Source organism: Salvia hispanica, chromosome 5 (genome assembly GCF_029641045.1).
Source record: "Salvia hispanica isolate PSC_SH4W2 chromosome 5, Shi_PSC_v1, whole genome shotgun sequence".
In the NCBI taxonomy this organism is placed as follows: domain Eukaryota; kingdom Viridiplantae; phylum Streptophyta; class Magnoliopsida; order Lamiales; family Lamiaceae; genus Salvia; species Salvia hispanica.
The window spans coordinates 30,196,017-30,222,052 of NC_142696.1; the positions used below are offsets into that span (position 1 = coordinate 30,196,017).

Sequence of the window (26,036 nt, forward strand, 5' to 3'; positions counted from 1 at the left end):
TGATTTAACTTAACAAATATAATAAAAGGGTAATCAAGTAAAGGAATAACTAGTTTATTTGAAAACCGGTTTAAATAAAAATCGATTTAAAATTTAAGGATATTTTGTATATACAATTTTTATTAATTTATTTTTACTCTTTATTTATATACTACTGCTACTTGTTACGGCAAAGAACGCCAATAGCAATTAAAACACACAGACACGTACTTATTACTTACGATTGTTTTTTTTTTCAACATATCATTTTTCCTATGCTATCGTTTTCAATTATGACGAAAAATGCATAAATTTCGATTTTTTGAACGTGTAATGAGTCCAAATTTCAAGGCGAATAACTCAAATTTTTGGAAATTTCTCAACGATGGTGGTACATTAATTCCAATGGATTAAAAGGTTTATGTATTTTAACCTAAATAATAATAATTAGTTAAAGTAAAAAATTAGATAAAATTCTTGTACTTTATATACTAGAATCCAAGACCAAGAGTTTGTCTATGCAGTCTTTGTTTAAGTATAATATCCGTGAACAGTGAACACGTTGAAAATCTAAAGAAACTCCCGTCCTCTGCAAATGCCCAATTATTTATTTCTTTGGTTTTTCATTTGTATAAAAAGATTAGGCTCCGAATAGAAATTCAAACATTGACCGGGCAATCGTATAGTATTAGACTATTAGTAGTACAATATTTAACAGCAAAACAAAGATTAGTTTATTAGTGAAATTATTCTTAACATACTGCATAAACGACATTTCAACAGTTTACATAATTAAGAAACAAACTAGTAGTTAACTTGAGCTAATAATTAATAAATTAATAACTAGTTTGAAGTGTTCTGCATTTCTTGCGTGATTAGGATAATAATTACTGAAAAAGAAGACTTCATTGCGATAAAACACTAACAACTTCGATGCAAAACTGACAACTACCACATGTCAATTTCAAAAATTATGGATTCGCCGCTGACAAATTATGGATTCGCCACTGACTCATAATTTATATAACAAAATTCTAAAATTAAACAACAACTTGATCACAAAATTGAAGGAACAATTTAATCACCTTACTCAAAATGAATATCAATACACGTATATAAATGCTCAAAGTAAAATGAATATCATCTTCTCCATTGATTGGCAAAATAATATGATCCATGCCAATACTATCATATCTCACACCACTCGTTCCATCATGACCATTCGGAATCAGAGACTGAATCTCTTCTTCATTATCTGCATTTGTTGCCCACGAGTGCTTCTCTCTCCGTATTATCCCTTCCAGCTCCATTGCGACCTCCTTCATACTTGGCCTATCTACTCCCTTCACATTCAAGCACTCTTTTGCTAGTTCACAAACTGCATATATCTGCTCCATATTTTCTAAACCCACAATTTTTTCATCAATAATTTTTACCAACAAATCCTTCTCGAGTACATAAAGGAAATAGTTGGATAAACTCTTCTCCTCTATCGGCCTATTAAAACTCAATGCTTTACGCCCCGTGACTAGCTCTAGCAGAACAACTCCAAAGTTGTAAACATCACTCTTTTCTGTTAACTGGTTTGTCAGCATGTACTCAGGATCAAGGTATCCCAGAGTTCCTAGCACCACCGTGGTTAGCTGCGCGAGATCAATAGGAACCAGCTTTGATGCTCCAAAATCTGACACCTTTACCGTCAACCTTGTTGGATTCCTGGATTTACAAGAGATAAACTAGCCGGGCGTAATACAATCCAAGAAGAAATACAAATGGAAAACTGAAACTACAAATAGAAAATCGAAACTGTAAACCATAAAAGATTTAGCCGAGTCGAGGAGACCTCTTTCCGCAAGACGAGATACGCCTCGGTAGTGCTCTTCAGATTGGCGTTTCGTCCCCAAAGATAAAACGGCTACGTCTCTAGTGAAGCAGCACCGCTATCAGCAGAGCTCCGACGAACTGGATGGAGGAGATGGCAGAGCTTCGACAGAAGAACAATGCAAGAGAGGGAGAGAGCTTATGTCTTCTAGAATGCTTGTGATGGTGTAGAGAATGCAAGAGTATACATGCCTATTTATAGGCCAAGCCCACTCATTTGAATTGATGGAGTCAACACTCATAATAATGAGTGTCATGATGGCTAGATTGTAACCGCCGGGGGTTACTAGCCGTTACAGACGTTACAAACGTCAACCATGGAGGATGAACCTGGACGGATGTATCTAGACACCTCTCACGTAGTTGTTCATTCCAGAAATGTATCTGGACAACCCGATCAATGTGCATGCATTCTACGAAGCTTTCTCCGTATGCTCAATTGCCACATTGTTTTATCTACGTGTCCAAAATTAATTAATTAATTAATTAATTAATTAATTATATATCTCCATATATCGTGACATTCTTTGATATATTATTTCACACTCACCGGGAATCGATTTAGAGAAAACGAATATACCACAATCATCTACTCGAAGCGTAGATCGATTATAAATTATTTAATTTAATCAAAATTAAATATTTCGTCACTTGAATGATCCGTCAAGTAGCGCCGGTGTCGATGTACCAACCACCATTGTTGTCAATAAGGTTCACTTCTTCGGTGACCACGACAACGAGGTCATCTTCATCCCAGTCCTTGAACTCCTTCTCAACGACGTGGGTTGCCGGCTTCTTCTTCTTGCTGCGGCAGTCAATTGGCAAAGTGACCAATTTTGCCACACTTGTAGCATTCGCCTTCAAACTTCTTTGTAGGATGTTTTCCCTTCCCTTTGTCCTTCTCATTGGGACGATTTTGGCGAGGGCGTTTGTTGGAGGGACCGCCCCGCTCCAACAAGTTAGCTTTGGCCTCAATCAAGGGGGTTGTAGTCCTTAAAGGCCTTCTGATCGATTTTGCACACGTCGGCCTCGATGCACAACTTCACGATCAAGTCTTCAAGACTCATCATCTTTCGCTTGTTCTTGAGGTAGTTCTTAAAGTCCTTCCAACTAGGTGGAAGCTTCTCGATGAGTATGCACCGTACAAAGTTGTCGGGCAAGCTCATCCCTTCAGCCACGAGTCTCTGGATGATCATCTGGAACTCTTGAACTTGTTCCATGACTGGTCGAGAGTCGACCATCTTGTAGTTCGTAAACTTGGATACTACAACATGTTCCGTACCGGCAGCATTGTCGATACTATACTTCTTTTCTAGGCTTTCCCACATCTCTTTGGATGTAGTTATATTGGAGTATACATTGTACAAACTATCATCTAATGCACTTAGAATGAAATTTTTACAAAGATAGTCTCCTTTGCGCCATGCTTCATAGTCCGCCATGATCTCAACGCTTGTCTCTTGATCACTTGGCGCGGGTGGCTCGCTTTCCATGAGTAAGTTGGCGACGCCCAATGTTGTCAAGTAGAACAACATCTTTTGGTACCACCGTTTGAAGTCAGATCCTCCAAACTTTGGTGGCTTCTCGGCAGGTGGCATCATTTTTGGTGCCAAAGGTGTCGCACTTGGTCCATTGAAGGAACCAATCTCGTTATCCCCGAAGGAGCCAACAACATGGTTGGGCATAGAGCCCCCACCATTCATGTTGGGCATAGAGCCTGCCATGGTCGTACCAGACACGAAGGAACCGGCACCCGTGTTGGACCCGAAGGCCCCAACACTCGTGTGAGACCCGAAGGCCCCAACACTCGATCCATTAAAGGATCCGAAGGAACCACTAAAAGTGGAACCAACCGACCCACTTGAGGTGGATCCACCAGTGAGCCCATGGGTATTAGTATACACCCAAGGGGTTGTTGATGAAGATGGATAGAGCCCGGGAGTTGGCATCATCGTGGTGGATGTCATAGTGGAGGAAATGATGGCGGCGGTGGTGGCCAGAGTGGTGGCAGCGGCAGTGTTTGATTCAGTCGACATCTCCAAGCAAAGGTGTTTAAAGTTTCGAAAGTTTTAGTTTCAGTTTATAGGTCCAAATCCCTTCAAAGGCAAGTTATATCTCGTCTTGCGATTGTTGGATTCCTGGATTTACAAGAGCTAAACTAAACGGGCGTAATACAACCCAAGAAGAAATACAAATGGAAAACTGAAACTACAAATAGAAAATTGAAACTGTAAACCGTAAAAGATTTAGCCGAGTCGAGGAGGCCTCTTTCCGCAAGACGAGATACGCCTCGGTAGTGTTCTTCGGATTGGCGTTTCGTCCCCAAAGATAAAACGGCTACGTCTCTGGTGAAGCAGCACCGCTATCAGCAGAGCTCCGACGAACTGGATGGAGGAGAGGGCAGAGCTTCGACAGAAGAACAATGCAAGAGAGGGAGAGAGCTTATGTCTTCTAGAATGCTTGTGATGGTGTAGAGAATGCAAGAGTATGCATGCCTATTTATAGGCCAAGCCCACTCATTTGAATTGATGGAGTCAACACTCATAATAATGAGTGTCATGATGGCTAGATTGTAACCGCCGGGGGTTACTAGCCGTTACAGACGTTACAAACGTCAACCATGGAGGATGAACCTGGACGGATGTATCTAGACACCTCTCACGTAGTTGTTCATTCCAGAAATGTATCTGGACAACCCGATCAATGTGCATGCATTCTACGAAGCTTTCTCCGTATGCTCAATTGCCACATTGTTTTATCTACGTGTCCAAAATTAATTAATTAATTAATTAATTAATTAATTAATTATATATCTCCATATATCGTGACATTCTTTGATATATTATTTCACACTCACCGGGAATCGATTTAGAGAAAATGAATATACCACAATCATCTACTCGGAGCGTAGATCGATTATAAATTATTTAATTTAATCAAAATTAAATATTTCGTCACTTGAATGATCCGTCAAATTGCATTGACCGGACCACGATTCCAACAAACCTATGGTCTAAAAGGATATTATCCGGTTTGACATCTCTATGTTTAATTGGAGTAGAAGCTGAAGAGTGCAGATACGAGAGAACCCCGCAGTTTCTGCAGCGATCCTTAGACACGTGCGCCAATCAAGAGCACGCGCCTTAGCCTCATTCTGCAAGTGCGAAGAAAAGGTGCCATTGTTGATGAACTCGTAGACTAAAAGCGGAACATATGTTTCAAGGCAACAACCAAGAAGCCTGAAAACATTCATGTGGTTGATCTGGTTGATCTGAGACAGAACAGCAATCTCGTTGATGAACTGCTCGATTTGTGTGGGATCAATTCTTATAGACCTCTCGATGGCAACTATTCTTGCATCCGCTAGAACTCCTTTGTACACAGTGCCAAAGTCGCCTCTGCCAATGACCATGTTGTTTTGGAAGCTGTTAGTGGCCTTTTCTAACTCGGATGAACTGAAAATGATGACCATGTCTGATGAGGCTTCTCTGGTAGTGAGTTTCTCTTGTAACATCTTATTTCTGCTTCATCTTATTTTGTGATCTTCTCTTGAGGTCCAAGTAGAGGAGGATAATGCTAAGTAGTAGACAAACAAACCCAAATGAAACTCCTATTTGTAAAATTCAAGTAGCCAAAATTTGAATAAGATTTGAAAGATTAAACCATGATTACTATGAAACTTGTAAAACCAAGAATATATACCAATCAAGACATAAATAATCTTCATATCCTTGGGCGCCTTCTCTTTGCAGCCATCTTCACCCATTTCATCACCATCGTAATCCTTGGGTCATGTACATGTGTAATTGTTTATTGTATTAGTGCAGATTGCATTCTTATTGCAATTATGTAGAGTCTCTTTTAAACATTCATTAATATCAGCAAAACAGTTGTACTAGTTCAGTTGTTCAACCTGAAAAATAATATTATATAGTATAAAAAAAGTACAGTAATAATTCTGACTAGTGGATAATGAATTCTAATGTATTTTAAGCCTAATATGTTTCTTATCTTGACTAAGACATGTTTCCTATTGTGACCATGATTGAAAATTTCTAGATAGACTATGCGTTTATCTCGCCCTTTGTAACATCCCACTTTTTCAAACCCTAATTTTTTGAGACGTGAAAATTTTTTGCATTAAATGCTTTTAATGTTATGATATATGTGGATTAAATGATGAGTGATTTATTGCAATATTCTTTGTGACCTAATTGCGATATGGAGTTGAGTATGAGTTGAATAGTCAAACTTGTTGAATATATGACGTGGCTATGGAATAGTCAATATTGTGGAAAATATGACGTGGCCGTGAATTGGTCAAAGTCGTTGAAAAATGTGAAGTGGAGGTAAAATAATTGTGGTGAATTATTTTCCTAAGAGATGAGTGAGATTTAATAGGATCACTAATTAATTGCATGGAATTTTCGACCCCTCCCAATTTTGGAAAGGAATCCTATTTTTCCTGGATTTAATTATTGCTTGAGATAATTATCTAAATTAAATCCAAAGTCCGAATATTCCTTAATTGTTCCATAAATTTTCGGCCCTTATGTTGTTTTTAGGTGGATTTTCGAAAATCCCCTTATTTTATGGGAGAAGGGATTTTATTTTATTATTTGATCTCTTATTTATTCTCTTCCATAAATAAATTCAAATATCCTAGTATATCTTGCCAAATCTAAGAAGATCTTGCCATATCCTATTTAAATTAGGATTTTAATTAAATTCCTTGTAAGGAATTGAAATTCACGCCTACTTCTATATTTTAGGGAGGATTTATTATTTTATTCTGCTCCGTGATATTTTATTCTACTCCGTAAAATATTTGAATTAAATCATAGGCTAATTAAATAGCCAAAAATTCGAAACCCCCTTATTTCTCCTAGCAAATCACGCCAACTACAACCACCAAATCTCCTCCAAATCTTTATTTATTTAATTATTGGATTATATCTTGCACTCTATAAATATAGGAGGAGAATCAAAACCCTAGCATCACAAAATCACGCCCCCACTCTCCCAAAATTTTGATCTCTCTCTCCCACTCTCTCTCAAATTTTCTTCTACTTTTCTCCATTAATTCTTCATCTTTGGAGAAGAATTGAAGTTGCAATTCAAGAAATCTTGAAGAACCAAGGCTACTACTTGTTTCCTACCGTTTGTTCTATCGAAAAGGTATTTTTATTTTGATCTTTTCTTCACCTACCGATTAATCGGTGTTCTTGAGTCCACGTGCATTTAGAATGAGTGAAGGAGAAATTAATTGATGAATGGGATGCACATGTGTGTGTATGCGTGTGTGAAACCGTGTGTGTGTGTGTTGGTGCGTGTGATCGTGTGTGTGGGTGGGTGTGTTTTGAAACACTCATGCGTGACACGATTTGATGATAAATCTGGAGTTGTTGTGCAAATAAAAGCGTTATGATAATCGTACTTTGATTTTGAATGGTGATATTAAAAATAATCGATGGGAAGAAGGGAAACGTGAGAACATGCATGATTTTGATCCATGATTGAGACTTACTTGAAATACATAAATTAAAGGTGAGAACTCGCGCTCACGGAGTGATAGCAAGAAGAAGAACATACTTGTGGCCTAGGAATCGAGGTGGGCTTTATTCTTAAACTCTCTCTTATGTTGCAAATATATGAAAGTGGAGCGATAAGGGTGGATTAAACTGTTATGCCATGCCTATGATTATTTTGGATATTGTGTGTGCCTGATGCCTAGTTTGCGAGTGCGCTCCATTAGGCTTTAGGGCTATATAAACGAATTCGGGTCTGAGTAGGGCCGCAAACCCTATCAGGCTAGTGTACACGGGAGATCGGGAGCCGTCCTTGCTAGTCGGCCGGTCTCGTGGGCGAAAGTGTGGCCACACTTCGTCGCACCATGATATTGTTGATTGATGAGAAAATGGGAGGTATTGTTTGAATGGCCAGTCCATGAAATATTTTTGTGATACTCGATGCTATTCTTTAAATAAATGCTAAACCTCGAGTTCACTATGGTAAGGGTGGCATAACTATAAAATGTTTTGGCATGAGTCCACTGAGAATATTTAAAATACTCAGTCCTGCATGTGTTTTCCCTATGTGCAGGTTGAGCGGCGACGGGCGGTCGGTGGTGTTGAGACAGTTGAATCGAATAAAATGGTTGTTTGGAACTTTGAGTGTAGTCGTGTCTTCATACATGGCTTCGCTTTCTCTTGGATTGCTTCCGCTGAATTTTTGAAACTATTTATCTTTGGTTGATTTGAACTTATTTCTTTGAATTGGAATATTGTGAAATATTGCGTTTTGTTGGATTTACAACAAACCCTTGACTTTTGAGCTTAGCCTATGTTATCTATTAAATCTTGATTTTCGTGATTAAGCCATTGACTTATTGCCTTGATAGTTCATTAAACACTTGGTCAAATCTCTTTAAATGAAACCCTAGTCTACGTTCTTGTTGCCTTTAAGTTCGCCTAAGTAGCAGTCGCCGTATTTATTATACCCTAGAAATCTGGGTTGTTACACCCTTAGTCTCTGGACTTTCAAAATATTCCCAGACAACTAGATCTGGACTAAGCGTTTATCTGGAAAATGGTCATTTTTCACTGTTTTCGGTCGAAAATACCCTTTTGGGGGGTCTGGACAATTTTGTCTTTTTACACTTTTAACATTTTAAATCTGATATTATTTTAGCGATGTACTAAATCTGATATTATTTCAAAATTATCATTCTTCTTCCTTTTGTCATCCTTCACTTTGTTTCTTTTAGATCGATTATAAATTATTTAATTTTATCAAAATTAAATATTTCGTCACTTGAATGATCCGTCAAATTGCATTGACCGGACCACGATTCCAACAAACCTATGGTCTAAAAGGATGTTATCCGGTTTGACATCTCTATGTTTAATTGGAGTAGGAGCTGAAGAGTGCAGATACGAGAGAACCCCCGCAGTTTCTGCAGCGATCCTTAGACGCGTGCGCCAATCAAGAGCACGCGCCTTAGCCTCATTCTGCAAGTGCGAAGAAAGGGTGCCACTGTTGATGAACTCGTAGACTAATAGCGGAACATATGTTTCAAGGCAACAACCAAGAAGCCTGACTACATTCCTGTGGTTGATCTGAGACAGAACAACAATCTCGTTGATGAACTGCTCGATTTGTGTGGGATCAATTCTTATAGACCTCTCGATGGCAACTATTCTTGCATCCGCTAGAACTCCTTTGTACACAGTGCCAAAGTCGCCTCTGCCGATGACCATGTTGTTTTGGAAGCTGTTGGTGGCCTTTTCTAGCTCGGAAGAACTGAAAATGATGACCATGTCTGATGAGGCTTCTCTGGTAGTGAGTTTCTCTTGTAACATCTTATTTCTGCTTCATCTTATTTTGTGATCTTCTCTTGAGGTCCAAGTAGAGGAGGATGGTGCTAAGTAGTAGACAAACAAACCCAACTGAAACTCCTATTTGTAAAATTCAAGTAGCCAAAATTTGAATAAGAATTGAAAGATTAAATCATGATTACTATGAAACTTATAAAACCAAGAATATATACCAATCAAGACATAAATAATATTCATATCCTTGGGCGCCTTCTCTTTGCAGCCATCTTCACCCATTTCATCACCATCATAATCCGTGGGTCATGTACATGTGTAATTGCTTATTGTATTAGTGCAGATTGCGTTCTTGTTGCAATTATGTAGAGTCTCTTTTAAACATTCATTAATATCTGCAAAACAGTTGTACTAGTTCAGTTGTTCAACCTGAAGAATAATATTATATAGTATAAAAAAAGTACAGTAATAATTCTGACTAGTGGATAATGAATTCTAATGTATTTTAAGTTTAATATGTTTCTTATCTTGACTAAGACATGTTTCCTATTATGACCATGATTGAAAATTTCTAGATAGACTATGCGTTTATCTCGCACTTAGTCTCTGGACTTTTAAAATATTCCCAGACAACTCTGGACTAAGCGTTTATCTAGAAAATGGTCCTTTTTCACTGTTTTCGATCGAAAATACCCTTTTGAGGGGTCTGGGCAATTTTATCTTTTTACACTTTTAACATTTTAAATCTGATATTATTTTAGTGATGTACTAAATCTGATATTATTTAAAAATTATCATTCTTCTTCCTTTTGTCATCCTTCACTTTGTTTCTTTTAGATTTAATTTTATAAAATTAAATTTTAAATTTTAGATTTTTGAATATCAATAAATTTTTCTAATTAAAACTAAATTCATGGGCACTATAAATATTGATTAAAACTATTAAATTTTGTTATTTAATATAATATTCAACTGAATTGAAGAAGTCCAGAAAAATAATATTAATCATGATGGAAAAATAAGAGTTATTCTATTTAGCCATCGTTTGGTTATTATAATTGCTTGTGATTAAATATTACTCCCTCCATCCCTTAAATTTTGGCACCATTTGACCGGCACGAGTTTTAAGAAATGTAATAAAAGTGGTTTAAAAAAGTTAGTGGCATGTGATTCCTTTTTTATATATTACTATTAAAATAAAATGTGAGTGTGAATGTGTTAGTGGAATGTGGGGTCTACTACCATATATGGTAAAAGTGAAAGGTTACAAATTTTTAGGGACGGACGAAAAAGTGAAATAAGTGACAAATTTTTAGGGACGGAGGGAGTATGAAGCTGACTAAAAATTTGATACTACTACAAATTTTATATAGGAGTATTTTTGTTGAAATTTCTAGTTAATTTTGATTGTTTTCAGATAAATAAACGAAAATTATATTAGTTTTACATTAGATACATATTTATTTCAGCATAATCGTGTTATATGATTTATTTATTATTAAAACTATTAAATATTGATTAAAACTAAATTGGCGTTGACATATCTTACTCATTAAATATTAGACACTATCAAATATCGATTAAAACTAATAGTTTTTGTTATTTAATCATTTTAATAATTAATAAAAATTTATTGATATTTAAAAATTAAAATTTAAAATATAAAAATCTAATATTGAAATAGAAAAACAAAGTGAAGGATGACAAAAGGGAAGAAGAATGATAATTTTGAAATAATATCAGATTTAGTACATCACTAAAATAATATCGGATTTAAAATGTTAAAAGTGTAAAAAGATCAAATTGCCCAAACTCCGCAACCCCCCCCCCCCAAAAAAAAGGGTATTTTCGACCGAAAATAATGAAAAATGACCATTTTCGAGATAAACGCTTAGTCCAGGGTTGTCTGGAGATATTTTAAAAGTCGAGGGACTAAAGGCGAGATAAACGTATAGTCTTGGGACTGTTTTTGTAGTTCACTCATATAATAATGTAATGGAGTTAGAGATGCCAAGGCTTACTGTTCGAGCAGTTAACCGTGAAACCATAACTGCGGTTAAGGTTCCGAATCAGAACCGTGAGATTTAAATGGAACTGAAACCGTCACTTTTGCAAGGCCAATTCAGGTTCCAAAATTCTAGAACCAAAACCGTGTCAAAACTGCCGGATCCAGGTAGTTCCTGGAATTGCAAAAAACCGCAGGAAAACCATGAAATGAACCATAACCGCAAAAAAACACAAGAAAGCAGGGATTCGGAACCAACCCACCGGAAAAACGCCAATTTGGAACCAAAATCGGAACCAGAGGTTTTCAAACCGGAACCGTAACCATAACCATAGCTGCGAAATACGCTCAAGGTTCGGTTCCGGTTAGAGATTTTCCGGAATCGGAACCGAAACCGCGGTGCCGGAACTTTGGTGTGTTTGTGAGTAATTTGGTACCGTAATACAAAATTAAGAAAGTAATAGTACCTCTACATCCATCGTTTAGATAAGGGTTTCCTTCAAATCCAGTATTGCAGCGACAACGATATCCGTTGTTGCTTATCGGTTTGTAGCATTGAGAATTTGCACTGACGCAAGCATAGCCGGTGGCGTTTCTCGCAGCCTCTTCGCACGTGTCATTCCCGATGACCCAATCAACCACCACAGGAAGGCTTTTAACACTTGACAAGTTAGTGAGATTATCCTTTGAAAACTTGAAGGCGGAGTCCTCAGCAACAAAGGCATAACTGCAGTTGCTGAAGTCCCAAGTAGTGGTATAATTGGTATAACTTTGAATTCCAATAGTATAACCCGACACGCTATTGGGGATGTCGGTCTGGAAACAGCCCGCGCCGTTACACGTCCCTTCACTTAAATCAGCCTCCAAACTGCACAGGGCGGCGCCGCCTGTGACAACAGTATGGTTGACGATAGTATACCCGCCAAACATGGCGATGGCGGAACAGCCAACGATAGTGAATTTATTCACGGTATTATTCACCGTGAAGTAGTTACCAAGCTGCATCCAGTCGCTGAATGTGGAAGATCTTACGCCACTGCTATAAAAACATTCACGCGCTATTGAATGCAGCAACGTGAACTGCCCGTCAGGGATATGTCTGTGATTTCGATATCGGATTCCCCCAAGAAAACCTTGGGGGGATCGAAAGATGGGCGGTTGCAAGTGAGCAGGAATTCTTGTGAGATGTAGCATTCTGGTGTGATGCCGAAAGGGAAGGGGATGCTTACGTCTCCACAAGTATCGTTGCAGTTGGGCTTGGCTATGGAGAAGCTATTATATGATGAAAATACTAGTGTTGTTGGAGAACAATATGAAGATGATCATCACAATCACATTCATATTGTTGAGTTTCTCAAACACCAAGATTATGTTTGTCAACAAACTATGGAAATAGTGATTTGTTTCCAACACAATATATAGCAACTAATGTGTGCTAAGTCAATTAGTTTAGACTTCACATATATTAATACGGCGTCTTGTACAAACCCAAGTTCAATTTTACCACCTTTATAATCAATAAATGTGTTTTCATTCATTTATGGGTACATATCCTTATCATAGTACTGATACAAAGTCACTTTTTCTCACCAATTTCATATTCCATTTCTGGTATGTATTAGTTAAAACCGTTGATGATAGTAGCTTTCAAGAAAATTCCAATATTTTGGTAGGTCCAGTGATTAATAGTGTTACGGAGCTAAAATAATTGTCATGTGTGATTAAACTGGTGTTATGCAAAAAAATTTAATTCAATAATTATAATTTATTCAAGTATTTTAGTTAATTTTCTGTAAGTGTACTGAATAATAGTGTTACTGGGCTTATATTGTGACACAATGCAACGCCGCACCAAAGCACCAATATTTTCAATTTTTCATGGGGTAATTATATTATTAGTAGTACAAATGCCCTGTTTCATATTACTATAAATTTTGAAGTTTGTACAAATGATACAAAAAAATTTATACACTCTTAATTTAATACATTCTGTTATCTTTGTTTAGACGTAGTAGTGAATTCTTTAATTATATGGAGTACAAAATATACAACAAAGATAAAAAAATTTACATCGATATGAAACGAAGATAAAACTTTTTGTAAAAACATTAAACGGTGTTGAAATCTTTTTGTAAAAACATGAAACGATTATGAAATTTTGTGTACTCCGTGTATATAAAGAGTTGATGTCGTTTTAAATATAGATAACAGAATCCATTAAAATGAAATGCAAATAAAAGAAATTTAATCCATGAAACAATAGGTAATCATTTTGCATGTTTAATGTAATTCTCCCCATATTTTCACACTATTTCAAATCCATCTCAACACCTAATCGTATGAATAGTCCCATCGCCGTATTAAATTTTGGAATGTAAACGATTCTTTTTCAAAATTGTTGAATATTGTTGACCATATAAATAGAGAATTAATCTTTCAAAATAAAAGTGTCTTATGAAGTGATTACTTTTTTAAATAGATGATATGAAAATTCGCGTAATTATTTGTAGCAGATCGTGTGACAAATAAAAACGTAGATTATCCTTTTCAAAAGAGAATGTGTTCAATATTACGAAGTCAATAACATAATTAATTTATAACTGGCGGATAAAAAAAATAAAGCTAAAATTATACCTAAGAAAATGAAAAAATAACAACAAAACCAAGGTTAACCTGTCAGTGTGATAATAGATTAATCAATAATATAATTTAGCTAATCTTCTTGCTAATATAAGAATAGTACTGAATCATCGGCACAAATTTTAACCACAAAATTAATCAGAGATTTAAAGCAAAAACGAAGCAGTAAATAATATCAACCGTGTCTTAGACGCTTTAAGCCTTAAACTGATGTTTTATGCAGCGGAGGATATCTCTCGAAGCCTGTTGTTTTATATTCGTAAGACTTCAAATTTTATATTCGTACTACCTCCGTCTCATAAAATTTGTCCTAATTTGATTTGGCATGAGTTTGTAAAAATTGTTTTTGACTTTGTATCAAATGGAGGTATGTAGTGGAATAAGGGTCTCACATTGAAGAAATTGAAGTTATATTTAATGTCTATTTTCGGAAAGATTTTAACTAGAGCAAACTTTATGGGACAAATAAAAAATAGTAAAATGAAACAAATTTTGTAGAAGGAGTATAAAATATTTTCTTCTTCCACAAATTTTTTTTTTTTTCATTACCATAAAAAACTTTAGCAGTTTCATTTTAAAAATAGAAAATTTTCCATATACATCATATACCTACCATCTATCCACCTTTTTTCATAGCTTTCATACTCTATCCATTTTTTCTCTATCTCTCCTACTTATTCACTCTTTCTCTTACTTTTCCAATTTATCATTAAAATTTGTATCATCCACAAATAAAACTAATTTTCATAGACTAAGAGCATCCCCATCCGTGCTCTTAGCTAAGAGCACAGAAGTGGGCTCGGACCCACTTTTACTCCTTGTCCTTAGGCAAGAGCACAACACTCACATCCGTGCTCTTCCGCAAGGAGAAATTCAAGGGTCTCACCATTCTATTATTAAATTTAAATACTTCAATTACTAAAAACATTTCTACATTATAAAAATACATTAAAAAATAAAAATTACATAATTAAAATCCTAAAAAATAAAAATACATAATTAAAATCCTAGAAAATAAAAAAATACATAATTAAAATCCTACAAATTAAAAATTACATAATTAAAGACTAAAAATTACCCCCTGGAAGACTAGTCCTCTATCCTCAATGTTCTCTTGAGACCCCGTATCATTCCCACATGTGTTGCAAGTTGGTCGGGACTCATGTTAGACGTATCGGTCGTATTGAGTTCACCCAAGAGGGCCCACAACGAGTTGATCGGGGGTTGAGGTGGCACAAAGGGAGCGGGAGCGGGGGCGGATGGAGTCGGGGCGCGAAGGCGGTTGGTCGGCGCCTTCTTCCTTCCTTGCGGCCAGCGGGAACTGCTCGGGCCAGCGTCGGAGCTACCCAAGTTAGTTCCGGCAAGCTAGGTAGCCACATCATCGCAGGCGCCGTCGGATAGGGTACCGACCTCGACCGTTTGCTAGAAGAGCTGGAGGAGGATGTTACTACGCCGCCCCTATACTTCGGATAAAGGCTCCCCTCCTGCCAACAAGCGAGGTACTTGAACGCTTTGAACTCCAAGCTTTGGTAGGTCACTAAGGCGGCACTGATGATGTCGAGCTCGCTCTTGCCGCTCCCCACCGCCCGCTCTTCCTGTTGGTAATACCCCTGGAACTTACCGATTGCCTCGCTGGCTCTGTAGATGCAATTGCACACCATACTATCATAGCGATGGATGGTTCCCCCCGACCGGATTTCATTGTAAAGACGAGTGATGCGCCACCAATACGTTTCCCCGGTTTGCTTCGTGCCAACATCCGGGTCTTCGGAGACTGCCAAGTAGGCTTTGAACATCTGCATCATCTCATCCAAAGTGTACGGCGTGCGGGTACCACGAGTAGGAGGAGTAGGAGTAGGAGTACGAGTACGAGCAGAGCTGCCGCTCCCTCCCGATCCGGGTTCGGGTGCCCACCCGAACCCGGGGGCATCTTGGTCGTCCACCGGGTAAAGCCGGTAGCCACCCGGTACTTGAGAACCTTGGGTTTGAGGAGGGGCCAAAAATTGCGTTTCCGGAATAGAGAATGGCTTGGAGCCGAACCATTCGTAGTTCCAACCGCGGGAGCCGGAGGGGTGATCCCCGGAGTCGGACGTTGTGTAGTGTGGTGGGAATTCAGATGAGAGAATATGAGAAAAAAGATAAGTGAATAGATGAGAATTGATGAGAGAATTTAGATGATAGAAGATGAGAATTGTGTAGTGTTATGAGAATTTTTTTGTGTTGAAGTGAGGGTATTTATAGATGAAAATGTGAATTTTGGGGAAAAAAATTGAAAAATAAATTAAAATTGTGTATAAAACAGTTATAATTTATTGGGAAGTGAAAAAATATTTTTTTTATTTTAATTTTTTTTTAATTAATTTGGAATTTTTTTTTAAAAAAAATAAAATAAATCAAATTTGGCAACGGCTATGCCATTGGCCAACCAGGAGCTGCCACGTATGGCTGCTCAGCGGCACGAACGAACGACAGGCATCGGCGGGGACTCCGCTGGTACAGACGGACGGGGCACCGCTGCGGATGCTCTAAGGAAGTAATTAGCTAATAGCAGTAAATTTTAAGTTAAAATTACCTTAATTTAATGTACTTTTATAAAAGTTAATTAAAAAATTCATATGATATTAAAAATTTTGAATTATGTAGGAGAGCTAAATTAATTTGTACTCCCCCCGTCCCGCTTAAGATGACATGTTTTCCTTTTTAGTTTGTCCCAACTAAGATGACACATTTCCTTTTTTGGTAACTTTCTCTCTCCAATTAATACACTCAACCACTTTTTCTCACTCCTATTAAAATATTCATCTTTCTTTCTCTCTCTACTTTAATACTTACACCCACATTCTCTGTCTCCAAACACTTTAACCAATAACTCCTAAAATCTTGTGCCGGCTAAGCAATGTGTCATCTTAGCCGGGACGGAGGGAGTATATATCCGTCCCTGAAATTTTTTATTTTCATTCGTCCCAAAAAATTTGTCACATTTCACTTTTTATCAATTTTGGTTGTAGACCCCATATTCCATTAACTTATTCTCACTTAAAACTAGTACTTTAAAAGTAGGACCCACATCCTACTAATTTTTTCAACTCACTTTTTATTATATTTCTTTCTATTACAAAAGTTGAGGGATGGTTCAATCCACTTTTCATTATATTTCTTTCTATTACAAAATTTGAGGTACGGAAGGAGTATTTATGAAAAATACTTATAACCGTACGAAATCTAATGTTAAAATAATACTAGTAAAATTATCGTTCTTTAAGAAAAACCCGGGAAAGTTGAATGTAAAATCAAAAAGTTATGGCGCCACTTTTGTTGCTAATGCCAATGCATAAACTCATGGTGATGCAATTGAGTTCATCTCTGGAAAGGAAAAACGATGTCAAAATCTTCGCGTTTAGACCTCCATGACACCGATTCTGAGGTAAATTCAAGCAATGTATAATTTCTTGCATTAGATCCTAAATATTCTCACATACCGAATCTCTTCTTCTTTGGCAGGCTCTGGGTCTACTTGATTCAGATTCATTTCCTTCAGGTTCCTAAAATTTACACTTCTAGGCTCTAGCCCTCAATATGTTTGATGAAATTACTCATTGACGGTTTCTACCTTGTATTTAATTTATTTGATATGTTGTTCTGGGTCTTAATTATGTTAATTTCTTTGTTTATAGAACCACCTAATATCAGAAACTGGTTCTCGAGCTACGTGTATGAGTCCCCGGAGTTGGACAGCATGAGTTGTTTTCAAGATTGTGACGGGGCTGGAGACACTTGTGGCAAGGAAGAAATCACTGGGAAATTTGGGGATAATCACCCTACAGTTAGTTCCAAACAGGTGAAACCTTGTGATGGGATTGAGTCGAATGGATTTGATGATTCGGGATGTTGTGAATCCGGTGCCGTGGTGAGTGAAAGTTTGTTTTGCCACAAAGATGAAAACTTTGTCTACTGTTCTTATTCTTGCCAGGTTTAAGTTGCCATTTTTTGTTTATACACATCAAAATGGGGTAAACAGAATTGGAATGGTTTAGCAGCTGCTGCTTCTTTTCTTGTGTCTTACGTATTGTAATGAACTCTTTATATAGGTTTCAGGATCGTCAGAGTCTCTTTCATTTCCTTCAGGTATGAAAGGCTTTAGGCATTTATGCAAGACTCAATCTTGACAAAGAAGGGATCATTAAGGATATTCCTATTTCCTCAAACAATGAATTACGAAAAATATTACCAACTTCACTAAATCCATGTTTGTGTTGTCTTTGGTTCCATCAGAGCCTCCTTGCATCGGGAATTGGTTCTCAAGTTATGTCTACGAGTCACCTCCTCTGGATACTGCTCTTGATTTTGCAATTTCAGATTGTGAAGAGAGGGAATATGATAAGTTAGATGTGGTAGAAAAGAGCGCCAGTCGAAATATAAAGGATTCAATGGCCTCTACAGATGTTAAAAAACCAGAGTTGTGTGCACTAAACAATACCTCGGATGCAGTGGTGAAAGGCCCCAACATAGGTAAAGGTACCGAACTGGACTATAAATCTATGTGCAAGGTATGTTCCTTCTTCCCTATATCCTTACTATGTCTATTGGTGGTTTATATGTATTCTTCCAGCAAAATCAAATTATGTTTTCTTTTGCAAGGCACTGGCCAATATTATGGTTTTATGACCCTCTAGGTAGAATTGATTCTTAAGATCTAACTTTAAGGGATAGACCCAAGTGGTTTTCAAAGCCCATATATGGAGCCATGTTTAGAAATCCTGAGACTCCCACCCCTTATAATCACATGTCATTTTGATGTAGGCCATCAACATTATTCTATTTTCCATGCCTCTGAAAATCAAGCAGTTATGGTTACTGCATTCATACTAGGATTCCACAGGATGTAGTGTTCTTGTGTGCTGAGATCCGGATGTAACGCCAAGTTCTATAATTGATAATATTTCCCACCCAAATTCTACAAACTTGATTGATTAATCTTTTGTATACTAGATATGCATTTTTGCGGGTGTGTTTTCACACATTTTCCTTGCTACCAACATATACTGATCAGTATTTCTTATTTCTGACTTATGTTCGGATCATAATATTAGATTTGAATGGACTCTTTCTGCACCATTCTCTTCTAGATAAGGACATGCGCAATTGAAAGGGTTAGGCTTCACAATTTCATGAGGACTGTGAGCTTTTTGAGGCCATAAAGCTTCTTTTCTTCTGTTCCAATATGATTTCCATAGCATCTCTGTCATCCATGAGTATTGCTGACTAATTAGTTTCCCAATGGTAATCAGTCTATACAGTGGTTTCAGTTCACTCTATGACAAGGGAAAACTAGAAACTCAGACATTAGAAAATAGAAACAAGATACTAGAGAATAGAGAATAGAGATTAGACACTAGAAGCTAGAAACTTGAAAGTGATTTTGACTAGCTACTTTACTCTTTGGCATGGAAATAGTACATCAACTGCGCAACAACCTTGACAATCTAGAAATTGGGTAACCAATAAGCAGAGTGACATTTTGTTGCACTTCTGTGATTGTTTTTCTTTTCAATTTGCATTTAGGTTTCAATTTTATCATATGTCGTCATGTTATTCACTATGTATCTGAGTATTTACTTGGGTTGAAATGCGAGCTGAACATTGCTTCCATGTACATCTCAATATGTTTTTAGTTCAATAAGTTGTACTGTGAAATACAAAATAAAATTGAGAAAGCATAACTGTTGCTACTAGGCATAAGCTATTGCCAGGAAATTATATGTGCTTTAATATATTTAATGGCGTAATATGTCTCGGTGGATTTCATGACTGTTGATACTGAGTTTCTCAAGCCCAACTTCGTGTTATTTGTGATTTGTTTGTAGGCAGACGATGATGATGTTATGCTTCAGGCATTGCCATCTATACCAAGTATATCTAGATCGGATAAGGTTTCCAAACCAATGCCGTTTGGACAAAACGTAGGATATAGTTACTACCAGTCTCTTGAAAAGATAGGAAGTACAAATGCACATGATAACGATTATGATGCAGAGTTGCATTGCAAATTTTCTAGCAGAAATCCAAAATCATTCAGTATGGAGAAAAATATGGGCAGTCAGGAAGAAATCACTGGGAAATTTGGGAATAATCACCCTACAGCTAATTCCAAACAAGTGAAACCTTCTCTTGGGATTGAGTCAAATGGATCTGATGATTCTGGATGTTGTAACTCTGCTGCCATGGTGAGTGAATGTTTGTCCTGCCACAAAGATGCGAACTTTGTCTTAAGTTGTCATTTTTTATTCATCCACATATAAAATGAGGATAAACTGAATTAGAATGTTTGAACAGCTGCTGCTTCTTGTCTTGTGTCTTACATATTGTAATGAACTCTTTTTATAGGTTTCAGGATCGTCAGAGTCCCTCTCATTTCCTTCAGGTATAAAAGGCTTTAGGCATTTATGTAAGACTCGATCTTGACAAAGAAGGGATTGTTATGGACATTCCCATTTCCTCATACAATGAATTACGAAAAATATTATCTTCACTAAATCCATGTTTATATTGTCTTTGGTGCCATCAGAGCCTCCTTGCATCGGGAATTGGTTCTCAAGTTATGCCTACGAGTCACCACCCCTGGATACTGCTCTTGATTTTGCAATTTCAGATTGTGAAGAGAGGGAATATGACAAGATAGATGTGGTAGAAAAGAGCGCCAGTCAGAATATAAAGGATCCAATGGCCTCTACAGATGTTAAAAAACAAGAGTTGTGTGCACTAAAGAATACCTCAAATGCAGTGATGAAAGGCCCCAACATAGGAAAAGGAACCGAACTGGACTATCAATCTATGTGCAAGGTATGTTTCTCCCTCTATATATCCTTACTATGTCTGTTGGTGGTTTGTGTATTCTTCCAGCGAAATCAAATTATGTTTTCTTCTGCAAGGAATCTGCCAATAATATGATTTTATGACCCTCTAGGTAGAATTTATTCTTAAGATCTAACTTGTACAGACACAAGTGCTTTTAAAAGCCCACATACTGTGCCATGCTTTAGAAATCCACACAAGTGGTAACAAGTCTGTAGAGTGGTTTCAGTTCACTCTTTGACAAGAGAAAACTGGAAACTAGACATTACAAACTAGAAACACAAAACTAGAAAGTGATTTTAGCTTAGCTACTTGACCTACAAAGTGGTTATTACGCTTTGACATGGAAAACTACATTAACTGCGCAACAACCTTGACAAACTAGAAATTGGGTAAGCAATAAGCACAATGGCATTATGTTGCAATTCTGTAATCATTTTTATTTTCAATTAGCATTTAGGTTTCAATTTTATCATATGCCATCGTATCGATCACTAAGTATGTGCTTTAATATATATATTCCGGCATAATATGTCTCTTGGGTTTCATGGCTGTTGATACTGAGTTTCTCAACCCCAACGTTGTGTTATTTGTGATTTGTTTGTAGGAAGACGACGATGATGTTATGCTTCAGGCATTTCCTTCTATACCAAGTCTATCTAGATCAGATAACGTTTCCAAACCAATGCTGTTTGGACAAAAAGTAGGATATAGTAACCACCAGTCTTTTGAAAAGATAGGAAGCACAAATGCGCATGATAACAATTATGATGCAGAGTTGCATTGCAAATTTTCTAGCGGAAATCCAATATCATTCAGTATGGAGAAAAATATCGGCAGTCAGGATGAAAGATCTGTTCGTTGGCAAAGTAAAGGAACTGTTCACGTTAACGATAGCCAGGGAAACAAAGATATCAATAAAATTGTATCACCTCGAACAATTGATAGGATTGTACCAGGAGATTGTAGGGGAAGTCAAGCTGGCAGAAGAAGCACCGGGAAAGAAAATAAGGTGACTGAACTGCAGGAACGTGGCTTCATTTCTGTAAGGAAAAGGAATCGTCAAGAAAATGCGGAGAATGTGGCAAGGCTCAGAGTTAAAGTGGAACCTTCGATAAATGTCGAGAAGGATGACAGCATAGTGAGGAAGGTGTTATCTGAGATTTCTAACTTCCATTCTGGGAATGCAGTTGCAACTACAGGAAAATGGTGTTGCCCGAAGAGGAATAAACCGGACCTCGGTCCTCCTTTGAAGCAGCTTCGGCTAAATCAATGGTTTCGTCGCGTATAAGTTAATGTTTTCGAGTGGTACATCTGTTCGTTTCCGATAGTTCATCTCATAATTATGTGTATGACAGTTTTTCTTCAATTAAGCCATGTGTTTAAGACAATCTTGCAAAATGCATAACATGATGAAAACCTTAAATTGTGTTCTGTATATGTCGTGTGGAAACTCATTTGTGCAGATTGCCTGAACTAAAAACTATGCGAATTGAGAAAAAATGTTAAGGTCGAAACTGTTGCTATTTTTATGTTAACGAATTTCGCGATATTCAAAACGTTTAAAAATTAAAATAAATATTAGTAGTAGTGAATTATCAGAAATTTTTTCGATCAAAATTTGGTAACTTTCGAACTTTACGATGTTAGTTCTTTCCAAACTTGGGAGTGTTTGGTAGTTTAGATGGAATGAGTTAGCGGAATGTGAGTGGAATGTGAGTGGAATGGGTTAGTGGAATGTGGAACTTTATTGCCATTTATAGTAAAAGTGAACCAGGACTTCTATTCGCGGACGGACTAAAATAGAAAAACGGGACTCCTATTCGTGGACGGAGGGAGTATATTTTTAGACTCTATACTTGCAAAATACCCCCTTTGTCCTCAAAAAATTGAAAAACTTGTAAATGACATGAGTTCTAATATACAATTGGTAAAATAAGAGAGAGATGAAAGTGAGAGAGAGAGGAAATACGTAGTGAAATGCGTGTTAGTGGATTGTGAGGTCCACGTTATAAATGATGTCTAGAATTATTATTATTTTTTGAAAAAATTTTCATATATAGACTTTGTCTAATTTTGGGGGTTATCTCGAAATAGTAAAACGAGTCTATTTTTTGGGAACAGATGGAGTATCATTCGCGGTCCCAAATTATACCACTTGCTTGTTCAGGTGCTTTTTCACTTTATGACCAAAGATTGGGATAAAAACCCCCCCAAAAGCATAAGGGGTATTTTTATATACCTACTCTCTTTTTACATTATCTCTACTTTAACTATTTTACATTATCTTTTTGAAACGAGTGCAAAAATGAAGCGTCTCGCTTATAGTGGAACGGAAGGTGTACATTTTTATAAAAAAAATACAGTTAACAAAATTATAATTTTAAAAAAACAGGTCGAAATTTCCCGCCACCCTGACAATGAGGTTTCATGAAAAAAAAGTCAAATGTTTCTCACGGAAAAAAAAAAAGTCCAATGTTCCCACCATCCCTATAATGAGGTTTCAAGAAATGATGACAATATTGACCATTAATTTGAATGTGATTGTTGAAATTTTATTAATTTAAATATTAGTAAAAAAAAATATTGAACTACGAATTTTATTGTTTTGAACATTATTTAAATAGTTGTGCTGTTTTAAATATCTTAGATGTAAAAGAGATTTTTTTTGATATAATCAGATATAATGATAGAGTTAGGATATAGTACCATACTATATTTTAGTACAGTAAAAGTACGATACATACACCGGAATATTAGTACAATATATACCGAAATGACTATGTCAAAAAAATTATCATACCAAATCTTTTACTTATTTTCATTTTTACCCGTCTCTAATAATTTAACAGCTTTCAATTTTATCATTTTTAGTGGTGGACCTGACATTCCACTAACTCATTCCTACTCACATTTTATTATAAAATCAAATTCATATTTTATTATAAAACTAATATATAAAAATATAACTCACATGGCACCAACTTTTTCAACCCATTTTCTATTACATTTCCTAAAATTCATACCGGGTCAAATGATGACTAGTTATGATGACTAAATTTACATTTTATTGTAAAACTAATATATAAAAATAAGACTCACATGCCACCAAGTTTCAACTCATTTTCTATTCAATTCTTAAAATTCGTGCCGGAATCAAATGAGAACTAATTATGGGGACGAAGGTAAAATGATGACTAATTATGAAGACGAGGGAGTAAAATCAAACTCACGTTTTATTATAAAACTAATATATAAAAATATTACTCACATGGCACCAACTTTTTCAACCCATTTTCTATTACATTTCTTAAAACTCATGCCGGATCAAATGGTGACTAATTATGATGACTAAATTTACATTTTATTGTAAAACTAATATATAAAAATAAGACTCACATGCCACCAAGTTTCAACTCATTTTCTATTCAATTCTTAAAATTCGTGCCGAAATCAAATGGGGACTAATGGGGACTAATTATGGGGACAAAGGTAAAATGATGACTAATTATGGAGACGAGGGAGTAACATAGTACTATTGGGCTCTCGGTATATACATATACCGTACCGACACGCCACTGCTTCTACCTCATAATTGGAGTCCTTAGCATTCATAGTACTCCTGTTTCTTCATAGTTGAGGCAGAATTTTACGATACACAGTTTTAGAAATGAATGTTGGATGTGTTAATAAATAGATAAAAAAGTAAGAGAGGGGAAAAGGATAGTACTCCTTCTGTTTCTTCATAGTTGAGGCAGAATTTTACGATACACAGTTTTAGAAATGAATGTTGGATGTGTTAATAAATAGATAAAAAAGTAAGAGAAGGGAAAAGGAAGAGAGAATAAAGTATAAAGTGAATAAAGTAAGAGAGAGAAAAAAATTACAATATATGAAAATGGCTCAACTATGAAGAAACTTTCCAAAATAGAAAAATGATTCAACTATGAGGAAACAGATTCATAGTTGAGGCAGAATTTTACGATACACAGTTTTAGAAATGAATGTTGGATGTGTTAATAAATAGATAAAAAAGTAAGAGATAGGAAAAGGAAGAGAGAATAAAGTATAAAGTGAATAAAGTAAGAGAGAGAAAAAAATTACAATATATGAAAATGACTCAACTATGAAGAAACTTTCCAAAATAGAAAAATGATTCAACTATGAGGAAACGGAAGAAGTAAACTCAACTAGAAGAAGTTACTTATCATGTATCCTCATCCAAAATTTTGCTCAATGGGTGTCAACTGATGGAAATACTAATAATTAGGATAGTGTGGACTGATTACTTAGGTTACTAAAGTGCACCGATTGAAGTAAAAAAGTTAAATTAAATATTGAAATATGAACAATTATGAAAAAAGGATGCCTCGCTTATACTCGTGTCACTAACAGAAGTAAAATTAAATTGGATGGTGTGAAAAAAATGATAACTTGTCACTTCGGCGGTGAAAGGAGAAAACCATAGGAATCATAGGAACAGAAAATTATTAATGATATGATCACAAATTGTGAATTATGAGGAAGGGTACGCAAACACACAAAAACATCAAGACGTTACACGTAATTAACAGCAAATTAAAACATCACAAAACTAATAACAACGAAAATTAGGTTATAATTAAAGGCTTTTAAGTGCCCTTAACGTGCTGCTGCTGCTGCTGCCCGTAGTGCTCGGCCTTCTCCTTGACATCGTACGCAGCGTGGGCAATCTTGTCCCTGGCGCGGTCGATCTGATCGGCCCCGACAGGGTGTTTTCCCGTGGCGTATCGATACATCCAGTAGAAGACGAAGCTGGCGACGGCCCCGAAGCCGCCGGAAGTGACGAAGCCGGCGAGGATGAGGAAGGCGGCGATGGCTGCGGGGACGAGGACGGGGCTGAAAATGACGAGCAGCGGGGTGGCGAGGACGAGGCCGATGACAGTGGCGGCGAGGGTGAGGCCGGAGAGGACGACGAGGGAGCCGCCGAGGGTGACGGCGGTGGTGGTCTTGGCCACCTGGTGAGAGAGCTGCGGCTGCTGCTGCTGCTTCCGGTAGGGGAGATCGTAGCGGGGCTGGATTTGAGCCATTTTGAGGATTGCGATTGAGTTGGTGTGTGTGTGTTTGTAATTATAATGGAAAGGGAAATTGCATGGCGGTGGCACGTGAGGGAATGGGATTGTCACGTGTTCACCGCTCTACATTTGTGTGACACGAATCGCGTTTGGAGAAGACACGTATTCGCTTTGATAGGGATTGTGTTTTCCTTCGATATGGGTTTTTTTCTTTTTCCGGAAGCGGCAGATGGACCTCGTGTTCACTTCACATGTTCTTTTCTGACCGTGTTCGCCGCAAAATATACTCCCTCC

At 36.9% G+C, this 26,036-nt stretch overlaps 2 protein-coding genes and 1 pseudogene across 2 annotated transcripts; 1 reads left to right on the forward strand and 2 right to left on the reverse strand.

The window, feature by feature from the left end:
• Nucleotides 1-1,019: 1,019 nt before the first annotated feature.
• LOC125189536 (wall-associated receptor kinase 5-like) lies at nt 1,020-15,641 on the reverse strand (annotated as a pseudogene).
• Nucleotides 15,642-17,098: 1,457 nt separating this feature from the next.
• LOC125187674 (ATP-dependent caseinolytic protease/crotonase family protein) lies at nt 17,099-22,126 on the forward strand. The gene is made up of 9 exons (XM_048084299.2): nt 17,099-17,260; nt 17,338-17,374; nt 17,511-17,743; nt 17,925-17,961; nt 18,109-18,383; nt 19,701-20,060; nt 20,221-20,257; nt 20,402-20,676; nt 21,296-22,126. The coding sequence occupies exons 1-9, from the start codon at nt 17,216-17,218 to the stop codon at nt 21,977-21,979; spliced, it is 1,983 nt and encodes a 660-aa protein (XP_047940256.1). The 5' UTR covers nt 17,099-17,215; the 3' UTR covers nt 21,980-22,126.
• A 3,033-nt stretch (nt 22,127-25,159) lies between these two features.
• On the reverse strand, nt 25,160-25,788 carry LOC125186926 (oleosin 1-like). The gene has a single exon (XM_048083414.2). The coding sequence runs from the start codon at nt 25,755-25,757 to the stop codon at nt 25,320-25,322; it is 438 nt and encodes a 145-aa protein (XP_047939371.1). The 5' UTR covers nt 25,758-25,788; the 3' UTR covers nt 25,160-25,319.
• Nucleotides 25,789-26,036: the final 248 nt, after the last annotated feature.

What these genes read in the sequence shown, in the direction of transcription:
- LOC125187674 (XM_048084299.2), top strand. Translation starts at nt 17,216, where the DNA reads ATGTCAAAATCTTCGCGTTTAGACCTCCATGACACCGATTCTGAG. An exon ending in TCCATGACACCGATTCTGAG is followed by an intron (nt 17,261 to 17,337) that starts GTAAATTCAAGC and finishes CTTCTTTGGCAG; the next exon opens with GCTCTGGGTCTACTTGATTC. An exon ending in ACTATAAATCTATGTGCAAG is followed by an intron (nt 18,384 to 19,700) that starts GTATGTTCCTTC and finishes ATTTGTTTGTAG; the next exon opens with GCAGACGATGATGATGTTAT.
- LOC125186926 (XM_048083414.2), bottom strand. Translation starts at nt 25,757, where the DNA reads ATGGCTCAAATCCAGCCCCGCTACGATCTCCCCTACCGGAAGCAGCAG.